The sequence below is a fragment of the Herpailurus yagouaroundi genome, unplaced genomic scaffold (assembly GCF_014898765.1).
Source record: "Herpailurus yagouaroundi ecotype Mexico unplaced genomic scaffold, PumYag 184, whole genome shotgun sequence".
Classification (NCBI taxonomy): domain Eukaryota; kingdom Metazoa; phylum Chordata; class Mammalia; order Carnivora; family Felidae; genus Herpailurus; species Herpailurus yagouaroundi.
Genome location: NW_024412415.1, coordinates 16,259,508 through 16,277,689, shown reverse-complemented (window position 1 = coordinate 16,277,689; position 18,182 = coordinate 16,259,508). Strand labels below are relative to the sequence as shown.

Sequence of the window (18,182 nt, the reverse complement as noted above, 5' to 3'; positions counted from 1 at the left end):
AGGAGAGAGGGAGACACAGAATCGGAAACAGGCTCCAGGCTCTGAGCCATCAGCCCAGAGCCCGACGCGGGGCTCGAACTCCCGGACCGCGAGATCGTGACCTGGCTGAAGTCGGACGCTTAACCGACTGCGCCACCCAGGCACCCCTCAATTTTAATAGGTAGTAAGTGATCATTAAATAAGTAAATAAGAAAATTTAATATAAATAAATAAATAAATAAATATCCTATTCTAGGTAACTACCGTTATTAGTGGCTTACTAATATTCCAGTAGATTTTCTGGGGACATAAAAACAAATACATGCTGCATTCTCATTTTCTCCCTGTTTCTTTACACAAAAGGCACACGCTGTTCAGCATCTTGGTATTTTCCTTAATGTTCCTTGGAGCTGTACAAAAGTAAAGTTCAACTGCGTAAAGTTTAAAGATCTGTCTGGCTTTATTGAACAATTCATGAATCGGGCAGCATCCCTTCTGGCAAAGAGATAGGAGCTCTGAGGAACTCTACAAAATGAAACTTTTATAGGCAAAAGGCAGTGGAATAAGGACAGTATACTGGCAAAAAGTGAATTGGTTGTGGCAAGGTCACCTTCCTTTAAGGGTATGGCAGGGGTCTGCCACATAGATTACCTGACTAGTGCTAAGTGAGCACTGTCATTCCACATTGACTGGTTTAAGATCCCATTCCTCAGAGGCTGAAACCGTAATTAAATTTGGTATTAAGTCTCATTTTGTGATGTGCAGCTTAGCATTAGGGACTCTAATTTGGGCCTGTTGTCTCTTTTTTAACAGATTGTGCTCATTCTTTCGTGTGGTGTGTTGTGTGCTTGTGCTATGATTTATTTAGTCTCCTGGCCACAGATATTTGGGTTGTTACCAGTCTTTTTTTATTATATGCCATGCCGCAGAGAAAAACCCGGTGTTCTTGTCCTGTCACACCAGTCCAAACATATCCAAAAGTGGAATAGCTGAGTCAAAAGGCAGGTACGGTTGCAGTTTGGGTAGGTGCTTCTAGAATGCCATGCCAAGGCCTTTGCTTGAGAACACTTGTTTCCCTACAGCCTCACATGCAGAATGTATTATCAAACTGGTCTTTTGCTAATCGATTAAGTAAAAATTGATAGTTCAGTGTAGATTTAAGTTGATTTTCTCAGTTATGGGTTTTATATTTCCCTTTCTGCTCATTTCTCTGACTATTCTTTGTCCAATTTTTTATTAGGGTGATGGTCTTTTTCTTCATGCCCTTGTACTGTGTGTTGTAAATATTTTTTTTCTCGGTTTATCATTATCTTTTGACTTTCCTTCTGTGTAGGTGTGTGTGTATGTGTATGTGTGCATGTGTGCACATATGTTAATGTGGTTAAATTCATGATTTTGGATTTTGAGCCATAGTTATAATATATTCTTCACTTTAAGGTTGCTGAGCAAAGCTCCTAATTTTCCTCCGTGGAATTTTCATCTTTATTTTTTTAACAGCTTTATTGAGGTATGATTGATAGATGAAAAATTGCTCCATATTTAATGCATATAATCTGATGAGTTGGACATATGCATACATCTGTGAAACTATTATCTTAATTATGGTGATAGTTTCATGTAATTGTATGCTTTTATTTTTAAAATTTAAAAATTTGATTTAAAAATATTATCTAAGTTCTGGGTGTGAGGAATACAACTTACTTTTTTCCAGATGGTTATGCTTGTTCCAGCACTATTTATTAAGTAGTTCATCTTTTTCCCTTTGATCTGAGATGCCATTTTTATTATATGCTAAGTTCCTGTATATATTTGAATTTATTTGTATTTTTATTTTTTAATTTAAATTTTAGTTTGTTAACATACAGTGCAATATTGGTTTCAGGAGTAGAATTCAGTGATTCATCACTTACATTCAACACCCAGTGCTCATCACAAGTGCCCTCCTTAGTACCTATCACTCATCTGGCCCATCTCCCACCCACTGCCCTCTATCAACCCTCATTTTGTTCTCTATTGTTAAGAGTCTCTTGTGGTTTGTTTCCCTCTCTCCTCTTCTCCTACCTTCCCATATGTTCATCTGTTTCATTTCTTAAATTCCTCATATGAGTGAAATCATATGATATTTGTCTTTCTCTGATTGACTTATTTCACTTAGCATATACATTCTAGCTCCATCCATGTTATTAAAAATGGCAAGATTTCATTCTTTTTGATGGCTGAGTAATATTCCAGTGTGTGTGTGTGTGTGTGTGTGTGTGTGTGTGTGTGTGTGTGTATCTTCTTTATTCATTCATCAGTATGTGGTCATTTGCACTCTCTCCATAGTTTGGTTATTATTGATAATGCTGCTATAAACATTGGGGTGCATGTACACCTTCAAATTTGTATTTTTGTATCCTTTGGGTAAATACCTACTAGTGCAATTGCTGGGTTGTACAGCAGTTCTATTTTTAACTTTTTTTTTTTTTTTTTTTAAATTTTTTTTCAACGTTTATTTATTTTGGGGACAGAGAGAGACAGAGCATGAACGGGGGAGGAGCAGAGAGAGAGGGAGACACAGAATCAGAAACAGGCTCCAGGCTCTGAGCCATCAGCCCAGAGCCCGACGCGGGGCTCGAACTCACAGACCGTGAGATCGTGACCTGGCTGAAGTCGGAGGCTTAACCGACTGCGCCACCCAGGCGCCCCTATTTTTAACTTTTTAAGGAACCTCTATACAATCTCCAGAGTGGCCACACCAGTTTGCATTCCCACTAACAGTGCAAGAGGGTTACATTTTCTCTGCATCCTTGCCAACACCTGTTGCTTCCTGAGTTGTTAATTTTAGCCATTTTGACAGGTGTGAAGTGGTATCTCATGTGGTTTTGATTTGTATTTCCCTAATAATGAGTGATGTTAAGCATCTTTTCATGTGTCTATTAGCCATCTGGATGTCTTCTTTGGAAAAGTGTCTATTCATGTTTTCTGCCCATTTCTTAACTGGGTTTTTTTTTGGGGGGGGGTGTTGCGTTTGACAAGTTCTTTATAGATTTTGGATACTAGCCCTTTTATCAGATATGTCATTTGCAAATATTTTCTCCCATTCTGTCAGTTGCCTTTTGGTTTGTTAATTATTTCCTTGGGTGTTCAGGAGGTATTTGTCTTGATAAAGTTCCAATAGTTAGTGTTTGCTTTTGTTTCCCTTGCCTTTGGTGATGTGTCTGGTAAGAACTTGCTGTGGCCAAGGTCAAAGAGGTTGCTGCCTGTGGTCTCCTCTAGGATTTTGATGGTTTCCTGTCTCACATTTAGGTCTTTCATCCATTTTGAATTTATTTTTTTAAATTTTTATTTATTTTTGAGAAAGAGAGAGAGAGAGAGAACATGAGTGGGAGAGGGGAAGAGAGAGAGGGAGAGAGAATCTAAAGTAGGCTCCATGTTGTCAGTGCAGAGCCTGATGTGAGGCTTGAGCTCACGAACCGCGAGATCATGACCTGAGCCGAAATCAAGAGTTGAACGCTTAACTGACTGAGCCACTCAGGAGCTCCTGAATTTATTTTTGTATATGGTGTAAGAAAGTAATCCAGTTTCATTCTTCCACATGTTGCTGTTCAGTTTTCCCAACACCATTTGTTGAAAAGACTGTCTTTTCTCCACTGGATATTCTTTGCTGCTTTGCCAAATATTAGATGACCATATAGCTGTGGGTCCATTTCTGGGTTTTCTATTCTGTTCCACTGATCTATGTGTCTGTTTTTGGGCCAGTTACATACTAGCTTGATGACTTTTAATATAGCTTGAAATCTGGAATAGTAATATCTCCAGTTTTGTTTTTTCTTTTCAGGATTACTTTGGCTATTGGGTGTCTTTTGTGGTTCCATATAGGTTTTAGGATTGTTTGTTTTAGCTCTGTGAAAAATGGTGGTGGTATTTGGGTAGGGATTGCATTACATGTGCAGATTGCTTTGGGTAATATAGACATTTTGACAATGTCTGTTCTTCCAATCCATGAGCATGGAATATTTTTCCATTTCTTTGTGTCTTCTTCAACTTCTTTCATAAGTGTTCTATAGTTTTTAGAGTACAGATCTTTTACCTTAACAGATGAATTCAGAACATTTCATCTTAATGTAGCAGAATACACATTCTTCTTGAGTGCACATGGGACATTCTCCAGAATAGAGCACATACTGGGTCACAAATCAGCCCTCAATAAGTACAAAAAGGTTGAGATCAGACAATACATATCCTTGGATCAGAACACCATGAGACTTGAAGTCAACTACAAGAAAAAATTTGGAAAGCCCTCAAATACATGGAGGTTAAAGAATATCCTACTAAAGAATGAATGAGTTTGGGGCACCTGGGTGGCTCAGTCAGTTAGTCTCAGTCATGATCTCACCGTTCATGGGTTTGAGTCCCATGTTGGGCTGTCTGCTGTCAGCACAGAGTCTGTTTAGGATCTTCTGTATTCTCCCCCTCTCTCTGCCCTATGTTTGTGTTTTCTCACTCCCTCTCTCTCAAAAATAAATAAATATTAAAAAAGAAATAATGAATGGGTTTACCATGAAATTAAAGAAGAAATAAAAAAATACATGGAAACAAATGAAAATGAAAACAGGGCAGTCTAGAACCTTTGGGATGCAGCAAAGGCAGTTCTAAGAAGGAGGTATAGTGTATTGAAATTCAGGCCCATCTTAAGAAGCAAGAAAGGTCCCAAATGCACAACCTAATCTACACCTAAAGGAGCTAGATAAGGAAGATCAAATAAAGCCTAAAGCCAGCAGAAAAAAGGGAATTAATAAAGACTAGAGCAGAAATAAATGATATGGAAACAAAAAACAATAGAATGGATCAATGAAACTAAGAGCTGGTTCTTTGAATTAACAAATTTGAATTAACAAAATTGATAAACCCTTAGCCAGACTTAACAAAAGAAAAGAGAAAGGACCCAAATAAGGAAAATCACTAGTGAAAGAGGAGAGATAACAACTAACACTACATAAATATAAAAAATTATCAGAGAATACTATGAAAAATTATATGCCAACAAACTGGGCATTCTGGAATAAATGGACAAATTCCTAGAAACTCACAAACTATCAAAATTGGAACAGGAAGAAATAGAAATTTGAATAGACCCAAAGCCAGCAAAGAAGTTGAATCAGTAATCAAAAATCTCCCAACAAATGAGTCCTGGGCCAGATGGCTTCCCAGGGGAATTCTACCAGACATTCAAAGAAGAATTAATATCTATTCTTCTCAAATTTTTCCAAAAAATAGAAATGTAAGGGAAGCTTCCAAACTCATTCTACAAAGCCAGAATTACCTCGATCCCAAAACCAGATGAAGACCTCACTAAAAAGGAGAATTACAGGGCAACATCCCTGGTGAATGTGGATGCAAATATTCTCAACAAGATACTAGCAAATTAAATTCAACATTACATTAAAATAATTATTCACCATGATCAAGTAGGATTTATTCCTGGGCTGCAGGTCTGGTTCAATATTCACAAATCAATCAACGTGATATACCACATAATAAAAGAAAGGATAAGAACTATATGATCCTCTCAATAGATGCAGAAAAAACATTTGACAAAATATAGCATCCGTTCTTGATAAAAACCCTCAACAAAGTAGGTATAGATGGAACATACCTCAACATCATAAAGGTCATATAGAAAAGACTCACAGCTAATATCATCCTCAATGGGGAAAAACTGAGAACCTTTCCCTTATGGTCAGGAACAAGATAAAGATGTTCATTCTCACCATTACTATTTAACATAGCACTGGAAGGCAGCCTCGGCAATCAGAAAACAAAAAGAAATAAAGGGCATACAAATCAGCAAGGAAGAAGTCAAACTTTTACTATGACATGATACTCTATGTAGAAAACCCAAAAGTCTCCACCAAAGAAAAAAATTGCTAGAACTAATATATAAACTTAGCAAAGTCACAGGGTATAAAATGAACATGCAGAAATCTGTTGCATTTCTATACACAGAAATGTAGCAGAAAAAGAAATCAAGGAATCTATCCCATTTGTAATTGCACCCAAAACAATAAGATACCTAAGAATAAACCTAACTAAAAAGGTGACTTTGTTTTTCCTTTGGTCTGTTCATATATCAGTTTCTCATTCTTTTAATTCTTGAGGATTCATAATATATTTTAATACCTTCTTGGTAGGAACAGAATCTTCTAGTTCCTTTTTTTTTTTTTTTTTTTTTTTTTTACTTTACAGTTTTCCTTACAATCCTAGTTTATTTGTTTTTCCTTTGAACTGTAAAAGTAGCTACTGAATTCCAAAACAGAACACCCAAAATTCTTGCTGGGGTTTTCACTGGGATTGTGTTAAATTTATAAATTAACTTAGGAAAAATGATATCTTTGTGATGGTGAGTCTTACTCTCTGAGAATGTGGTATGTCTTTCCATTTATACAGGTGTTTTACATTGTTTAGTGGCAATTTTTTAAAAAAAGTTTATTATGTTCAAGGACTTAATAGTCAAGATTAAAAGATTTGGTAAGAAATTGAAAAGTGTAAAAAAGGAACCAAATGAAAATTTTACAACTGAAAAATGTTCTTAACATATTAAGAAATCAATAACCAGGTTTATTATCATATTAGATACATCTGAAGACAGAACTCGAAGATAGGTCAGAAAACATTTCAAACTGAAACTCCAAGAGACAAGAAGATGGAAAATAAAGAAAAGAATATATATATAAAACATATATATTATACATGTAATTTATATAACTTATATAAAATACATAACACACACATAAATACTATATATGTTATATTTATGAGATAAGGTAAAAAATTTTAACATAGCATAACTGGAGTTGCAGAAGAATAGAAGAGAGATAATGGAGCAGAAGTAACACTTGAAGAGAAAATAAACTGAAACTTAAAAAAATTGTTTTTAATGTTTATTTATTTATTTATTTATTTATTTAGAAAGCATGCAAGCAGGGGAGGGGCAGAGAGAGAGGGAGAAGGAGAATCCCAAGAAGGCTCAGCGCCATCAGCCCAGAGCCCGATGTGGGGCTTGATCCCCCAAACTGTGAGATCGTGACCTGAGCCAAAGTCAAGAGTTGGACACTAAATCAACTGAGCCACTCAGTTTCAGCTCAGGCACTGAAACTGCTCAGTGCCTGAGCCACTCAGGCACCCCTAAACTGAAACTTTTCTATTTAAAATACTGAACTTGGTGGTTGGTACTTTTTATGTGCTCAATAAACGTCAGCTATTATCACTGTCAAAATTATTTTTCTACCCCTGGTCCTATAAAAGATTTATACTATTGGTCATATCACTGGAGTCCAAATCCACTAGACCATTTTTCCTCAAAGATCTTATGCTCCTCAGTCATACTTATTCTCCTCATCTGTTTTTTTAAATTTTTAATCAACAGCTTTTTTGAGCTGTTCCCATACTATAAAATCCCCCATTTAAAATGAATAATTCAATGTTTTTAGCATATTTGCAGAGTTGTGTAACCATCAAAATAATCAATTTTAAAACATTTTTATCACCCCTTCCCCCTAAAAAACCCTATCCCCCGTAGCTGTCAACTTCGAACTCCTTCTCCCCTGCCCCAGACCCTGGTAACCAGTAAGCTACTTTCTGTCTCTATAGATCTGACTCTTCTGGACATTTCATATAAATACAATATATGGTCCTTTGTGACTGGCTTCTTTCACTTAGCATGTTTTCAAGGCTCATCCATGTTGTAGCATGTATCAGTACTTCATTCCTTTTTATTGTGAAATAATATTTGTATGGACATACCACGTTTTATTTATTTATCTGTTGATGGACATTTGGGTTGTTTCCATATTTTGGCAATTATGAATAATGCTGCTATGAACATTCATGTATAAATTTTTGTGTGGACATAAATTTTCATTTTTCTTAACTGTATACCCCCTAGTGGAATTGGTGATTCATAAAGGAATTTTATGTGTAGGTTTTTGAAGAACCACTTGTTTTCCAAAATGGCTATGTTATTTTTACATTCCCACAAGCAATATATGAGGGTTCCAATTGCTCCACACCCTCACCAACATCTGTTATTATCTGTCTTTTTTCCTTCTTTTTCAAGTATGCTCTACATCCAAAATGGGGCTTGAACTCACCACCCTGAGATCAAGAGTCACACGCTCTACTGACTGAGCAAGCCAGGAGTCCCATCTGTCTTTTTGATTATAGCCATCTTAGTAGGTGTAAATTTTTCAGTAGCAATTAACAACAACAACAAAAAAAAACTTTATTTCAAAATAATAAATTCAGAAGAAGTTGCACAAATAGTACAGAGTCCATGAATCATTCTGTTACCAGTTTCTCCCAATGGAAAACATCTTACAAAACTTTAGTAAAACGTGAAAACTAGGGAATTGACATCAGTACAATACTATTAATTAGGTCTGATTCAGATTTCACCAGATTTAAGATGCACTCTGTTATGAACTGCATGTTTCTGTCCCCCAGCCAAATTCATCATGTTGAAGTCCAACACGCAAAGTGATAGTATTAGGAGAAAATTAGGTTTAGATAACTTTCTGAAGGTGGAGCCTTCCTAATGGGATTAGTGTCTTATAAGAAGAGGAAGATACTAGTGCTCCCTTTCTCTATCATGTGAAGATACAGCAAGAGTGCAGCCATCTGCAAACCAGGGAGAGGGTTCTCATCAGACACAGAGTCGGCTGACACCATGCAAAGGGATTTGTCAAGGAGGCAGTTGGATAAAAGATTTTGGAGCTCAGAAACTGGGAGGGCCTCATGGTATAAATTTGATGCGAGCTTTAAACCTGTATGCGTGCCAACGTCCACAGCCTGATTGGAGGGGACAGACAGCACAGAGGTAGATGGGAGAGCAGGACAAGCCATTTCCTGGAAGCCCAGAGAGACTGTGCGCCTCAAGGACAAGGAAGTAGTATCTGTCTAATACCATCGAGAGGACAAGAAAGATGAAGACAGGAAACAAAACAAAACAAAACAAGTCTATTCTATTCGGCAATTTTTTTTTACTGTTTATTCATTTTGAGAGAGAGAGAGAGAGAGAGAGAGAGAGAGAGAGAGAGAGAGAAAAAACATGAGCGGGGGAGGGGCAGAGACAGAGGGAGACACAGAATCCGAAGCAGGCAGGCTCCAGACTGAGCTGTCAGCACAGAGCCCAGCGCCGGGCTGGAACTCACCAACTCACAGAACCGTGAGATCATGACCCCAGCCGAGGTCCGACGCTTAACTGACAGGCGCCCCTATGTGGCAATTTCGCAGCATTTGATCACCTTTCAATCTTTACCTCTCCACAGAAATCTTTAGTAAATGGCAAAACATTTATGCTATCTGAAGAGAAACCAGAGCGTGCATCTGATCGCTTTTCCCTCAGAAGTAAGCTTAGAGAGAGGCGCTGTTCTCCTCGCGGCAGAGGAGGCCTGCCCTTTCACACACACACGTGCAGACGCACGCACCCTGTCAAGTGCTAAAAGCCATGAAAGTCTGGGTGAGGCTTCCATTTCTCTTCTTTTTGCCTCTCTGTGTTTTCTCATCTCTCTGCAACGGTAAGTGTGTTAAGTGGCAATTTAAAAAGCCCATCGCGTGAGATGATAATATATATCTGCGTGTCCCCAAGCGCCCTGCGGCCGGCCGGCCGGGCGGCCTGTCTGAGGGGTGCCCGTTCCTCCCTGCCCGCTGCTGACAGAGAAGCAGTAGCGGGAGGAATAACGGATAACTTGTGCGGCTTATTCTGCCTCCCCTCGGCTTTGTTCTGGGCTACCGGGCTGTGCTGTGTCCCAGGCGGGGGCTCTGTGGTGGGAGTGGAGGGGCGGAAAGAACTGACGGGGACTGACGCGAGGGCCTGGGTTGCTAAGTGGCCTGTTTAATCTAGAAGCGCCTTTTATCCTGGATCTCTTGACCAGCCCTGGGTGGGGGGAGGAGGGGTGGAGTTAATCAGGCCTAGAGGAAAGGCCTCTGAAGGGTGGAGCCAAGGTGGAAGAAAGAACACTTTAAATAAAGGGCCCACACTGGCTGCCCAGGAGCCCATCCTCCACCTCCTCCGTGTCTGTCTGTGAGAAGGAGTCGCGGCCGGCCCGCAGCCCGAGGGACACGATGGAGCCCGAGGAGTACAGGCAGAGAGGTGAGCGACGGGCACCCTGATGCCGCGCAGCAGCTGGTGCTGGTGATCCGCCCTTAGGTTTTGGGGGTGTCATTTGACTGGAGCATCAGACTTGCCCTCTGCGAGCTGGCTTCCGCGCAGCTTTTTCCTGAGGAAAGAATGCAGGATGGGAAATTAAAACTTTTCTCAACCTGGCTTTCCCCCTGCCCCTCACACGTCCACTCTCCCGTGTGTCGCGCTTTTCTGGTCCAGGGTCCCACAGACACAGGGTTCGGATTCCTGATCCGCGAAAGGGGAAAAGAATTCATATTCTGCAGTGGCAACAAAAATTTCCCCCAATATTCTGTCGTCGCTGCAAAAGCCTTTCTTTATATTCGTTTCTCTCTGCGTGGATGTGTCAGCACTGTTCTTTCATGTAGTCCCTCATTTCCTAAATGTTTAGTGAGCAGCTACTCTGTCTGGAGCCCTTGTGTGGTGAGAAGGAAGCCATGGTTAACCCGTTTTCAGGCGTGGCTGGCTAAGGGGAGCAGTGGACAGCTGCTAACCATTTTTCTCTCCGTAGCTTTTTCTGTCCTCATCCCCGCTGGTAGGTTATATCGTCTAAAATGTGTTTGCTGTAAGCTGTTGTCCCATGTGAAATGCAACTTTTCCTCTCTCTCCTCCACCCAGACGTAACTCACCTCAGCCTCTACCTGTCTGCCCGCGCTGGCTTACTCCATCGCTTCCCAAAAGTCGTCAGCAGGTTCCCGTAGACATGTATCCTGTGCGGAGAACACAAATACATCTCCGCCGGCCCCTGGACAAGTGGCCGGCAAGGTCTAGTGCTCTCAGAGCTCTGCTGGGGTGCCACTACAGTCACAAGAGGCATCAGCTGTGGGAGGTTTGGAGGAGAGCACAAAGGGAAGAGAGGAGGGTGTCGAAATCCCTCTTTGTCTCCTTCACAGTTTTTTCTGGAGCTGGTCCTGCACATGAGAATTTTTGCAGAGCTGGTGCAGAGACAAGAAATAGGGGTCCCTCTCCTTTTCTCTGTTTTATTTTTTTCAGGGAGAGAAAAGCTTAAGGAGTACTAAGGAGGAATTTTAGATATTGAGAGAGACAGACAGAGGGAGGGAGACAGACACAGAAAGGGAGAGAAGCAGAGAGAGAGAGAGAGAGAGAGAGAGAGAGCAAGAGACAGAGGCACTGTCTGGGAGAAAAAGGAAATAATTTACAGTGGCTCCAGAGTATTTGAGTTGACTCTTTTTCTTCCTTTTTTATTTGTTCATATGTTTGACAATTTTTTTTTTTTTTTTGAGTATCTAAGAAATGCCCCAGGCATTGAGGTATTGGTGCAAACAGAGGGAGAGAAGTCGAGTGATTAAGACATGGTTTTGCATTTCCCCAAGACTTCAGGCTAGTGCCCCGTTCTCAGTCTGGGTGTGGTTGTGCTTTCAGGATTCCCTGAACCACAGAAATTATATACCATATTTTTTGTGTGTGCAAGCTCACCGTTTTCATCAGATTCTCAAAGAAGCCCATGAGTCCAAAAGTGAGGAATTACTGGTCCAATGGGAATAGTGAGCAAGCAGATTTTTCAGCTTGTATCAGAACATGGCATGGGAATTTAGGGTGTGTGTGTGTGTGTGTGTGTGTGTGTGTAACAATTTTTGGATAGAAAGAGTCACAGAGTTTTACTAAACCTGCAAGTAGTGAATTAATTAGATGTTCTGTTTTTGAGAAGAAAAGAAAGGTAGGAGAGACAATCAAGATTGGTATAGATAATGGAAGAGGGAGGAAAAAGAAATATTTTACTTCGGTGCTAGAGTTTTACACTTCAAGATTTTCCGTCTTCTTCATTTGTTCACTCGCACACTCCCCCCACCATTCATTCATCCTCTTACTTATTTTTTCACTCTTTTTAAAAATTATTTATTTTAAGTAATCTCCACACCTGATGTGGGACTTGAACCCACAACCCCGAGATCAGAAGTCACACACTGTGCTGACTGAGCCAGCCAGATGCGCCACCCTCACTTATTTTCTTAAATTCTGAAGACAAGGCTGATGCTGGGGATCAGACCCTCTCCCCATCAGCCCATGAATCCATTTCCGTCTTCACCAAGTCTGTTGGCTGTGAGCCAAGGGGGTCAGGCATGAATTGGCCGGGCCCAGTCAGGGGACATGAGGCTGATTTCTACTCCCCCCTTGTAGGAAAAGAGATGGTGGATTACATCTGCCAGTACCTGAGCACCGTGCGGGAGCGGCGGGTGACTCCAGACGTGCGTCCTGGTTACTTGCGAGCCCAGCTGCCTGACAGTGCTCCCGAGGAACCTGACAGCTGGGACAGCATCTTTGGGGATATTGAGCGAATCATCATGCCTGGGGTGAGATACAGTTGCCACAAAGATGATTCTGGGTTTTAGAGCAGAGAAGGTGCGGGGGGGGGGGGGGGCAGTAGGCCTGAAGAGAGGCCTGCCTTGGGTAAGCCTGGGATGCCTGCCCCTTGTACACCAACACACAAGCCTGGCCTGTGGGCTGTAGAGGGCCAGGACTGTGACCGAAATTAGGTTTCTGATGCGAGGGCTGACCTGTATGCTGGGTAGGAGGCTGACACCCCAGGGCCTGGTCTGACAGATGTGTGGAAATCTAATCGGATGAGAGGAGAATGAAAATTGGGTCTGAGGGGAAAGGCCGATGTGGATAGCATGACAGAGTGAGGAGGCTGGAGACAGTCCCTGAAGCCCCAGCTGGGAGAGTCAGGGACTCTCCTACAGAATGCTGTGACTCACTGAAGGGAGGGAAGGAGGCCCAGAATACACCTTCAGAGGGCACCCTGTCAGGGAGGGAGGCCCAGGATGCTGAGTGAGGCTGGAACCGTGTCGTTCCCTACCAAGGGGGATCTCGTGATTGAGGTGCTTTTCAAGAGTAGGAAGGAGCTTTCCAGTGACAAAGAGTACAGGCTGGTGACAGCACTGGCAGGGCCAGGAAACAGACAGAGGCTGGCTGGTGCTTGAGCTGGAGCCCGCCTCTGTGGGTTGTGAGCCATCCCTGGCCACCAGGGGCGAGGAGCCGTGCCAAGGTGCTTGTGTTAAGGTGTACCAGTCCCCCTCCCACAGAAGGGCTGCCTATACTGAGCTCCGTGCCACATGCCAGGCACTGGATGAGCCCCATTACAGGCCAGCCTGTTTTATCCCACAGTGATCCTACAATCCCTGTTTTAGAAATGAGGAAACTGAGGCTCAGGGATATTCATTGTTTTCTCAAAGTTGCAGAATTCATGGCTGGCAGATCCAAGATTTTAGCCGAGGCCAGTTGTAGTCCAAAAGCTCTGCTCTTTCTCCTGTACTAGTATCCCTACTAGTGTGTGACAGAATACTCCAGCCTGAGCCTGCGCACCCAGGCACTGCCTTTCAGCAGCACCCCAACAAGCAGGCTGTCCTCACTCTGCCTGCTGGGGACACTGATGTCCTGAACCACACGTGTCTAGTCCCTTCCTTCCTTCCTTCCTTCCTTCCTTCCTTCCTTCCTTCCCTCCTTTCATGTTTGTTTATTTTTGAGAGGGAGAAAGAGAGTGCAGGAGGAGGGGCAAAGAGATTGGGAGACAGAGGATCTGAAGTGGGCTGGCTCTGCACTGTCAGCATAGAACCTGGTGCGGGGCTCAAACTCAACGAACCGTGAGATCATGACCTGACCCGAAGTTGTACGTTTAACAGACTGACCCACCCAGGGGCCCCTGAACCACATGTGTCTAGAGACTTTCTGAGGCTGACTTGAGATTTATAACCATCATCCTCTAAGAGATTTAGATGTGACAGAAATGTGCCTGGAGGCAGGGATGCTAAATTATTTAAACTCAGAATAAGTGTCTACAAACGTATTGGTTGGCAAGTTTGTACAAAGCCAAATACACAGCTCTGTCTGACCACTCAGCCTATTTCATAAGCATCTTTTGAAAATTTCCCTATCATAAAGCTTTACCAAGGAAGCTAGCTCCCCGATAAGATTATCTCATGGATTTCATTCTGTAAAGTGTAATCTCCTGAGGGGCCAACTGTAGTTTCGTAGTGAGACTGAGAGCAACTGTCAGAAGAGGCGGAAGTGAGCTGATTTGTTTGATTGCAATTCCAGCAGTTGCTGGGGGTGTGTGGTCAAAGAGACTCACTTCTGGACCCAGAGGTCTGCCTGTTTTTGATAAGTGTTCCTCTAGCCTATCTTATCATATTTGTCTTGCAAGGACAGATAATTGGCTCTTGATAGGGCCAGGGGATGGAAGCCCTTCTCTGGGGTTTCCAAAATACCGTCACTAAGGACACTGATAATGAGGGCCCCGTCTTCCATCTAATCTCACAGGCCGTACCAGCCTCTGAGAGATGGCGTGAAAGCAGTTGGCCCTTTGCTTTCTCATTCTGACCAGCCCCTCATTGAAGACTGGATTGATTTTTCTCTCCATGCCGTGACACAAACAATAACTGTCCTTCTGCTTTAGAAAAACTTCCTCTACTAGGGGCGCCTGGGTGGCTCAGTTGGTTAAGCATCCAACTCCAGATTTTCGCTCAGGTCAGGATCTCACGGTTTGTGGGTTTGAGCCCTGTGTTGGGCTCTGTGCCAACATCACGGAGCCTGCTAGGGATTCTCTCTGTCTCTCCCTCTCTCTCTGCTCCTTCACAGCTTGAGCACATGCTTGTGTGCTCTCTCTCAAAATAAGTAAATAAACATTAAAAAAAAAAAGAAAGAAAGAAAGGAAAACCTCTTCTCTTCATATGGGAGAGAAAGCAGCACAGTGGGAGCAGGCAGGACACCATCCTGCTTAGGAGCTTGGGCTGTGGGGTTAGACAGCCTTGGATTTCTGTCTTGGCATGGTTATCTGTGTCTGTGAGGTGGGTGTGATCACGTGGATGCTGCTTCGCACTAGCCAGCCCTCATTCTCATCTGTAAAACAGGGGTAATGGTAGAATTTACCTCATAGGGGTCTTGTGAGGATTAAACAAGATAAAGCATGGAAAGGGGGAGATATTGTTAGGTAGAACACATTTTGTCTGGCAAAAATCGGAGGAAGAGGTCTGATTATCTGAGTCAAGTCAGGATAAATGATGTGTCTATTACCGTGTGACTAACTTACCATGAACATTAGTGCTTTTCATTTGGCAAATTTCTTCCTAGACCAATCCACATGATAGCCCCAGGAAACAAGATTTATTTTATGATGAGAAACTGAGGTCAAGAAAGGTATAGAGGACTATCTTGTTTTTATGGGGTCTGAATCACATATAAATTTTGAGATCCCCTGTAAGAAAATAAAATTAAGTGTGGTTCTTGGAAAAGACCCATGCAAACATGGGACCATGGAGCTTAAGCTCCTTAGCTTCACAATAAACCTACAAACTCACACAGCTGGTTAGGGACAACGGGAAGACTGAAACCTGTGTCCTTGGACTTTAATCGTATGCTCCTCCTACCACCTGCACTGTCTAGGACACTACCCTTGCTAGTGAGGGATAAAAATAATTTGTGCATACCAAATAGCTCGATGATACACTAAGATGTTGACTAATGAGTTCTCAGTAGGGTGGAACATCTATCTAGAATGAGAATGTTCCATGGGTTCAGGGAAAGGATCAAAGGGGGCTGGGAAACTGGGGAAGGGTTTGTGGAGGAAATGGGTATTCAGTACCTTTCTAAGAATTAACAGGTTTTGGAAGGTTCTGTCAGTTGGGGAAGTGTCTTCCTGTCAGGGGACACAGTATTGCTCAAAAACATGGAATGAAAAGGGTATGTTCATAAAACAGGGAGATGAAGTCAGATTAGATAATCAATGAGTCTAATGTGGGGCCCTGTCTTTCCACCTGGCTCCTGCTTACATCTGGTTCTTCGACCTGATTGTGGGCTCAGGGGTTAACTTGGAGGTGGGGGTCCCATGCCCTTGGGCTGGCACTTCCCCTGCCCTTTTCTCTCCTTTCACCATCCCCACTGGGAAGCTAAGGACAGCTTTGAATCTCTGCATCCTGATCCTCTGCAGGAGCTGTGTGCCCAGGGAGCTCAGCGTCCATAGACCAAAGGGTGTTTTTTTTTTCACAAGAAACTGGATGAGGCAGGTAGCCTATTCTTCTGGAGCTCATAGTCTCCTCTTCCTCTTTATTACCGGGCAGGGTGGCATGGGGGACAAGCACTGGAGACTAATATGCACACTATTCAGAATCCACAACCCTAATTACTATACCTGTTTTCATTTTGCATATTCCCTTCTGGTCTTTGCACAAATGCTCCACTGAGGAAGCAGCTTAGACTATGAGGAATATGGGTGGCAAGAACACCATGAGTCTGTTTTATTTTTACGGAGTTGTGTCATTTACTGGACCATCTTAAAAGTGTCAGCCCAAGACTATACTTTCAGGGATCATTTCTATAGTTTGTTAAAAGTGTCAGCCCATCTCTAGAGTGGGTGCTTCCCCCTGCCAGAGAGGGTGTCTGGTAGAGGAAAGCCTCCCAGATGAGCCTCCTGGTGCCACACATGTACGTGCTCTGCCTCCAGGTGGTACACTGGCAGAGCCCCCACATGCACGCCTACTACCCGGCTCTCACCTCGTGGCCATCACTGCTGGGAGACATGCTGGCCGATGCCATCAACTGCTTGGGATTCACCTGGGTGAGTAACGATGGCAGTAGCTCTAACCAGTGGCAACTGGCAGAGAGTGACATCCTGGGGCAGACATGTTTTGTCCTGATCTCTGAAGTGGGTTCCGAGTTAAATGTTAACAATGGCTACATTCTTTGGGCTTAAGCTCTATATAAATTACCTCATCTTATCCTTTAACCCTGTGGAATCATGAATAGTGACCCATTTTGTAGATGAAGAAATTGAGGCTTAAGTAACTCATCTCCCCAAGCTCACACAGCTCATAGAGGCAGAGATGAGATTTGGACCGAGATCCGGTTATTCCCACTGTTTGTGATCCTAACTAAGCACTTTGGTGCCTGTGGGTACAACTTCCCCTGTGTTCTTGTCTTTGAGGGGTGAGGAATATAGCCTCAGACTTCCCTTAATAACCCCCTAAGCACCAAACAGCTTTAAACTGTGCCAGAAGCCTCCTAGAACAGCTTTATATTTTAAGCCTGAAGAGTGTGTTGTGGGGAGGGAAGGCTGAGAGGAGTGAGGGGGGAGTGTTGATGTCTTTTCCAGGAAGGAGTGCTTTCTTTCTTAGTCCTAAAACTTGTCCCTGGCCTTCAGAAAGCCACTTGGCTGGGTATTTGGGAGACTAGGGAGGCCAAATGGAAGCAATCATTTTTAGGGCTGTTTCTCCATAGAGCTTTGGAGTTAGGAAAGACTCCACTTCACTGAGGGTGGCATCAATCCAAAGCCCTACATTCTCTTCCCTTTTTGGTTTGGTAAAGGATGGGGTGGGAATGGGGCCCAGGGACTGACATTGACCCCTTCTCCAGGGGGAAGATAGGTCAGGTTCTCCCTGGTAGTGCAGGGATCCAGGGAGGGCCAGGGCAGAGACAGATGTGTTTCTGGGGCCAGTGTGGAGTTGCATTTGGTGTCCTGGAGCTGTCTGGATGAAGTTGCTTTCCCTCTTTCAGGCTTCCAGCCCTGCATGCACGGAGCTGGAGATGAACGTCATGGACTGGCTGGCAAAAATGCTGGGACTCCCAGAGCACTTCCTGCATCACCAACCTGGCAGCCAGGGAGGCGGCGTCTTGCAGGTGCCTCCATTGGCAAAGCTCCTCCCATCTTGAGGGCTGACTAGTGAAAGATCAGCTGAACCCTTGCCCAGGCAATTCTCCTGTTCTCCGTGGAGGTTCCCCTATGTCATCTACTGCCCTACTATCGCTGCCACTGCTCTTGCCTTTACCATCATCACTGTCCTGATTGCCGCCAGTATCACTGATGCCACCACTGTCATGGCTGCCACCTCCGCCACTAACACTGCTGCTGCCTCCACACTTCCTTTCTTTTTCCTTTGAAAAAGATTGAGAAATCAACACATTATCACATTTCCAGTATTGCTTGATTCAGGTTTCCTAGTTTATGAACTGACAACTCCCCTTCCTTGTCTTATTTAACACCTTATGGCCAATGGACAAAAAAAAAAAAAAAAAAAAAAAAAAAAAAAAG

The 18,182-nt window shown here is 43.0% G+C and overlaps 1 protein-coding gene and 1 non-coding gene across 3 annotated transcripts in view; one reads left to right on the top strand and one right to left on the bottom strand.

Annotated features, from left to right (window-relative positions):
* Positions 1 to 9,225: 9,225 nt before the first annotated feature.
* On the bottom strand, positions 9,226 to 9,340 carry LOC121042170 (U5 spliceosomal RNA). Its single transcript, XR_005796015.1, has one exon. It is a non-coding gene; the product is annotated as a U5 spliceosomal RNA (small nuclear RNA).
* Positions 9,320 to 18,182, top strand: part of HDC (histidine decarboxylase) — a 23,169-nt gene continuing 14,306 nt past the window's right edge. Inside the window, exons 1-4 of one of the 2 annotated variants that reach the window (XM_040492665.1) lie at positions 9,320 to 9,536; positions 12,281 to 12,453; positions 16,599 to 16,712; positions 17,648 to 17,770. In XM_040492665.1, the coding sequence (XP_040348599.1) occupies positions 9,467 to 9,536; positions 12,281 to 12,453; positions 16,599 to 16,712; positions 17,648 to 17,770 (480 nt within the window). In that variant the 5' untranslated portion in view covers positions 9,320 to 9,466. Of the gene's footprint in view, positions 9,537 to 9,609; positions 10,112 to 12,280; positions 12,454 to 16,598; positions 16,713 to 17,647; positions 17,771 to 18,182 lie in introns of those variants that run through there. The other variant, XM_040492666.1, reaches the window with a different exon arrangement.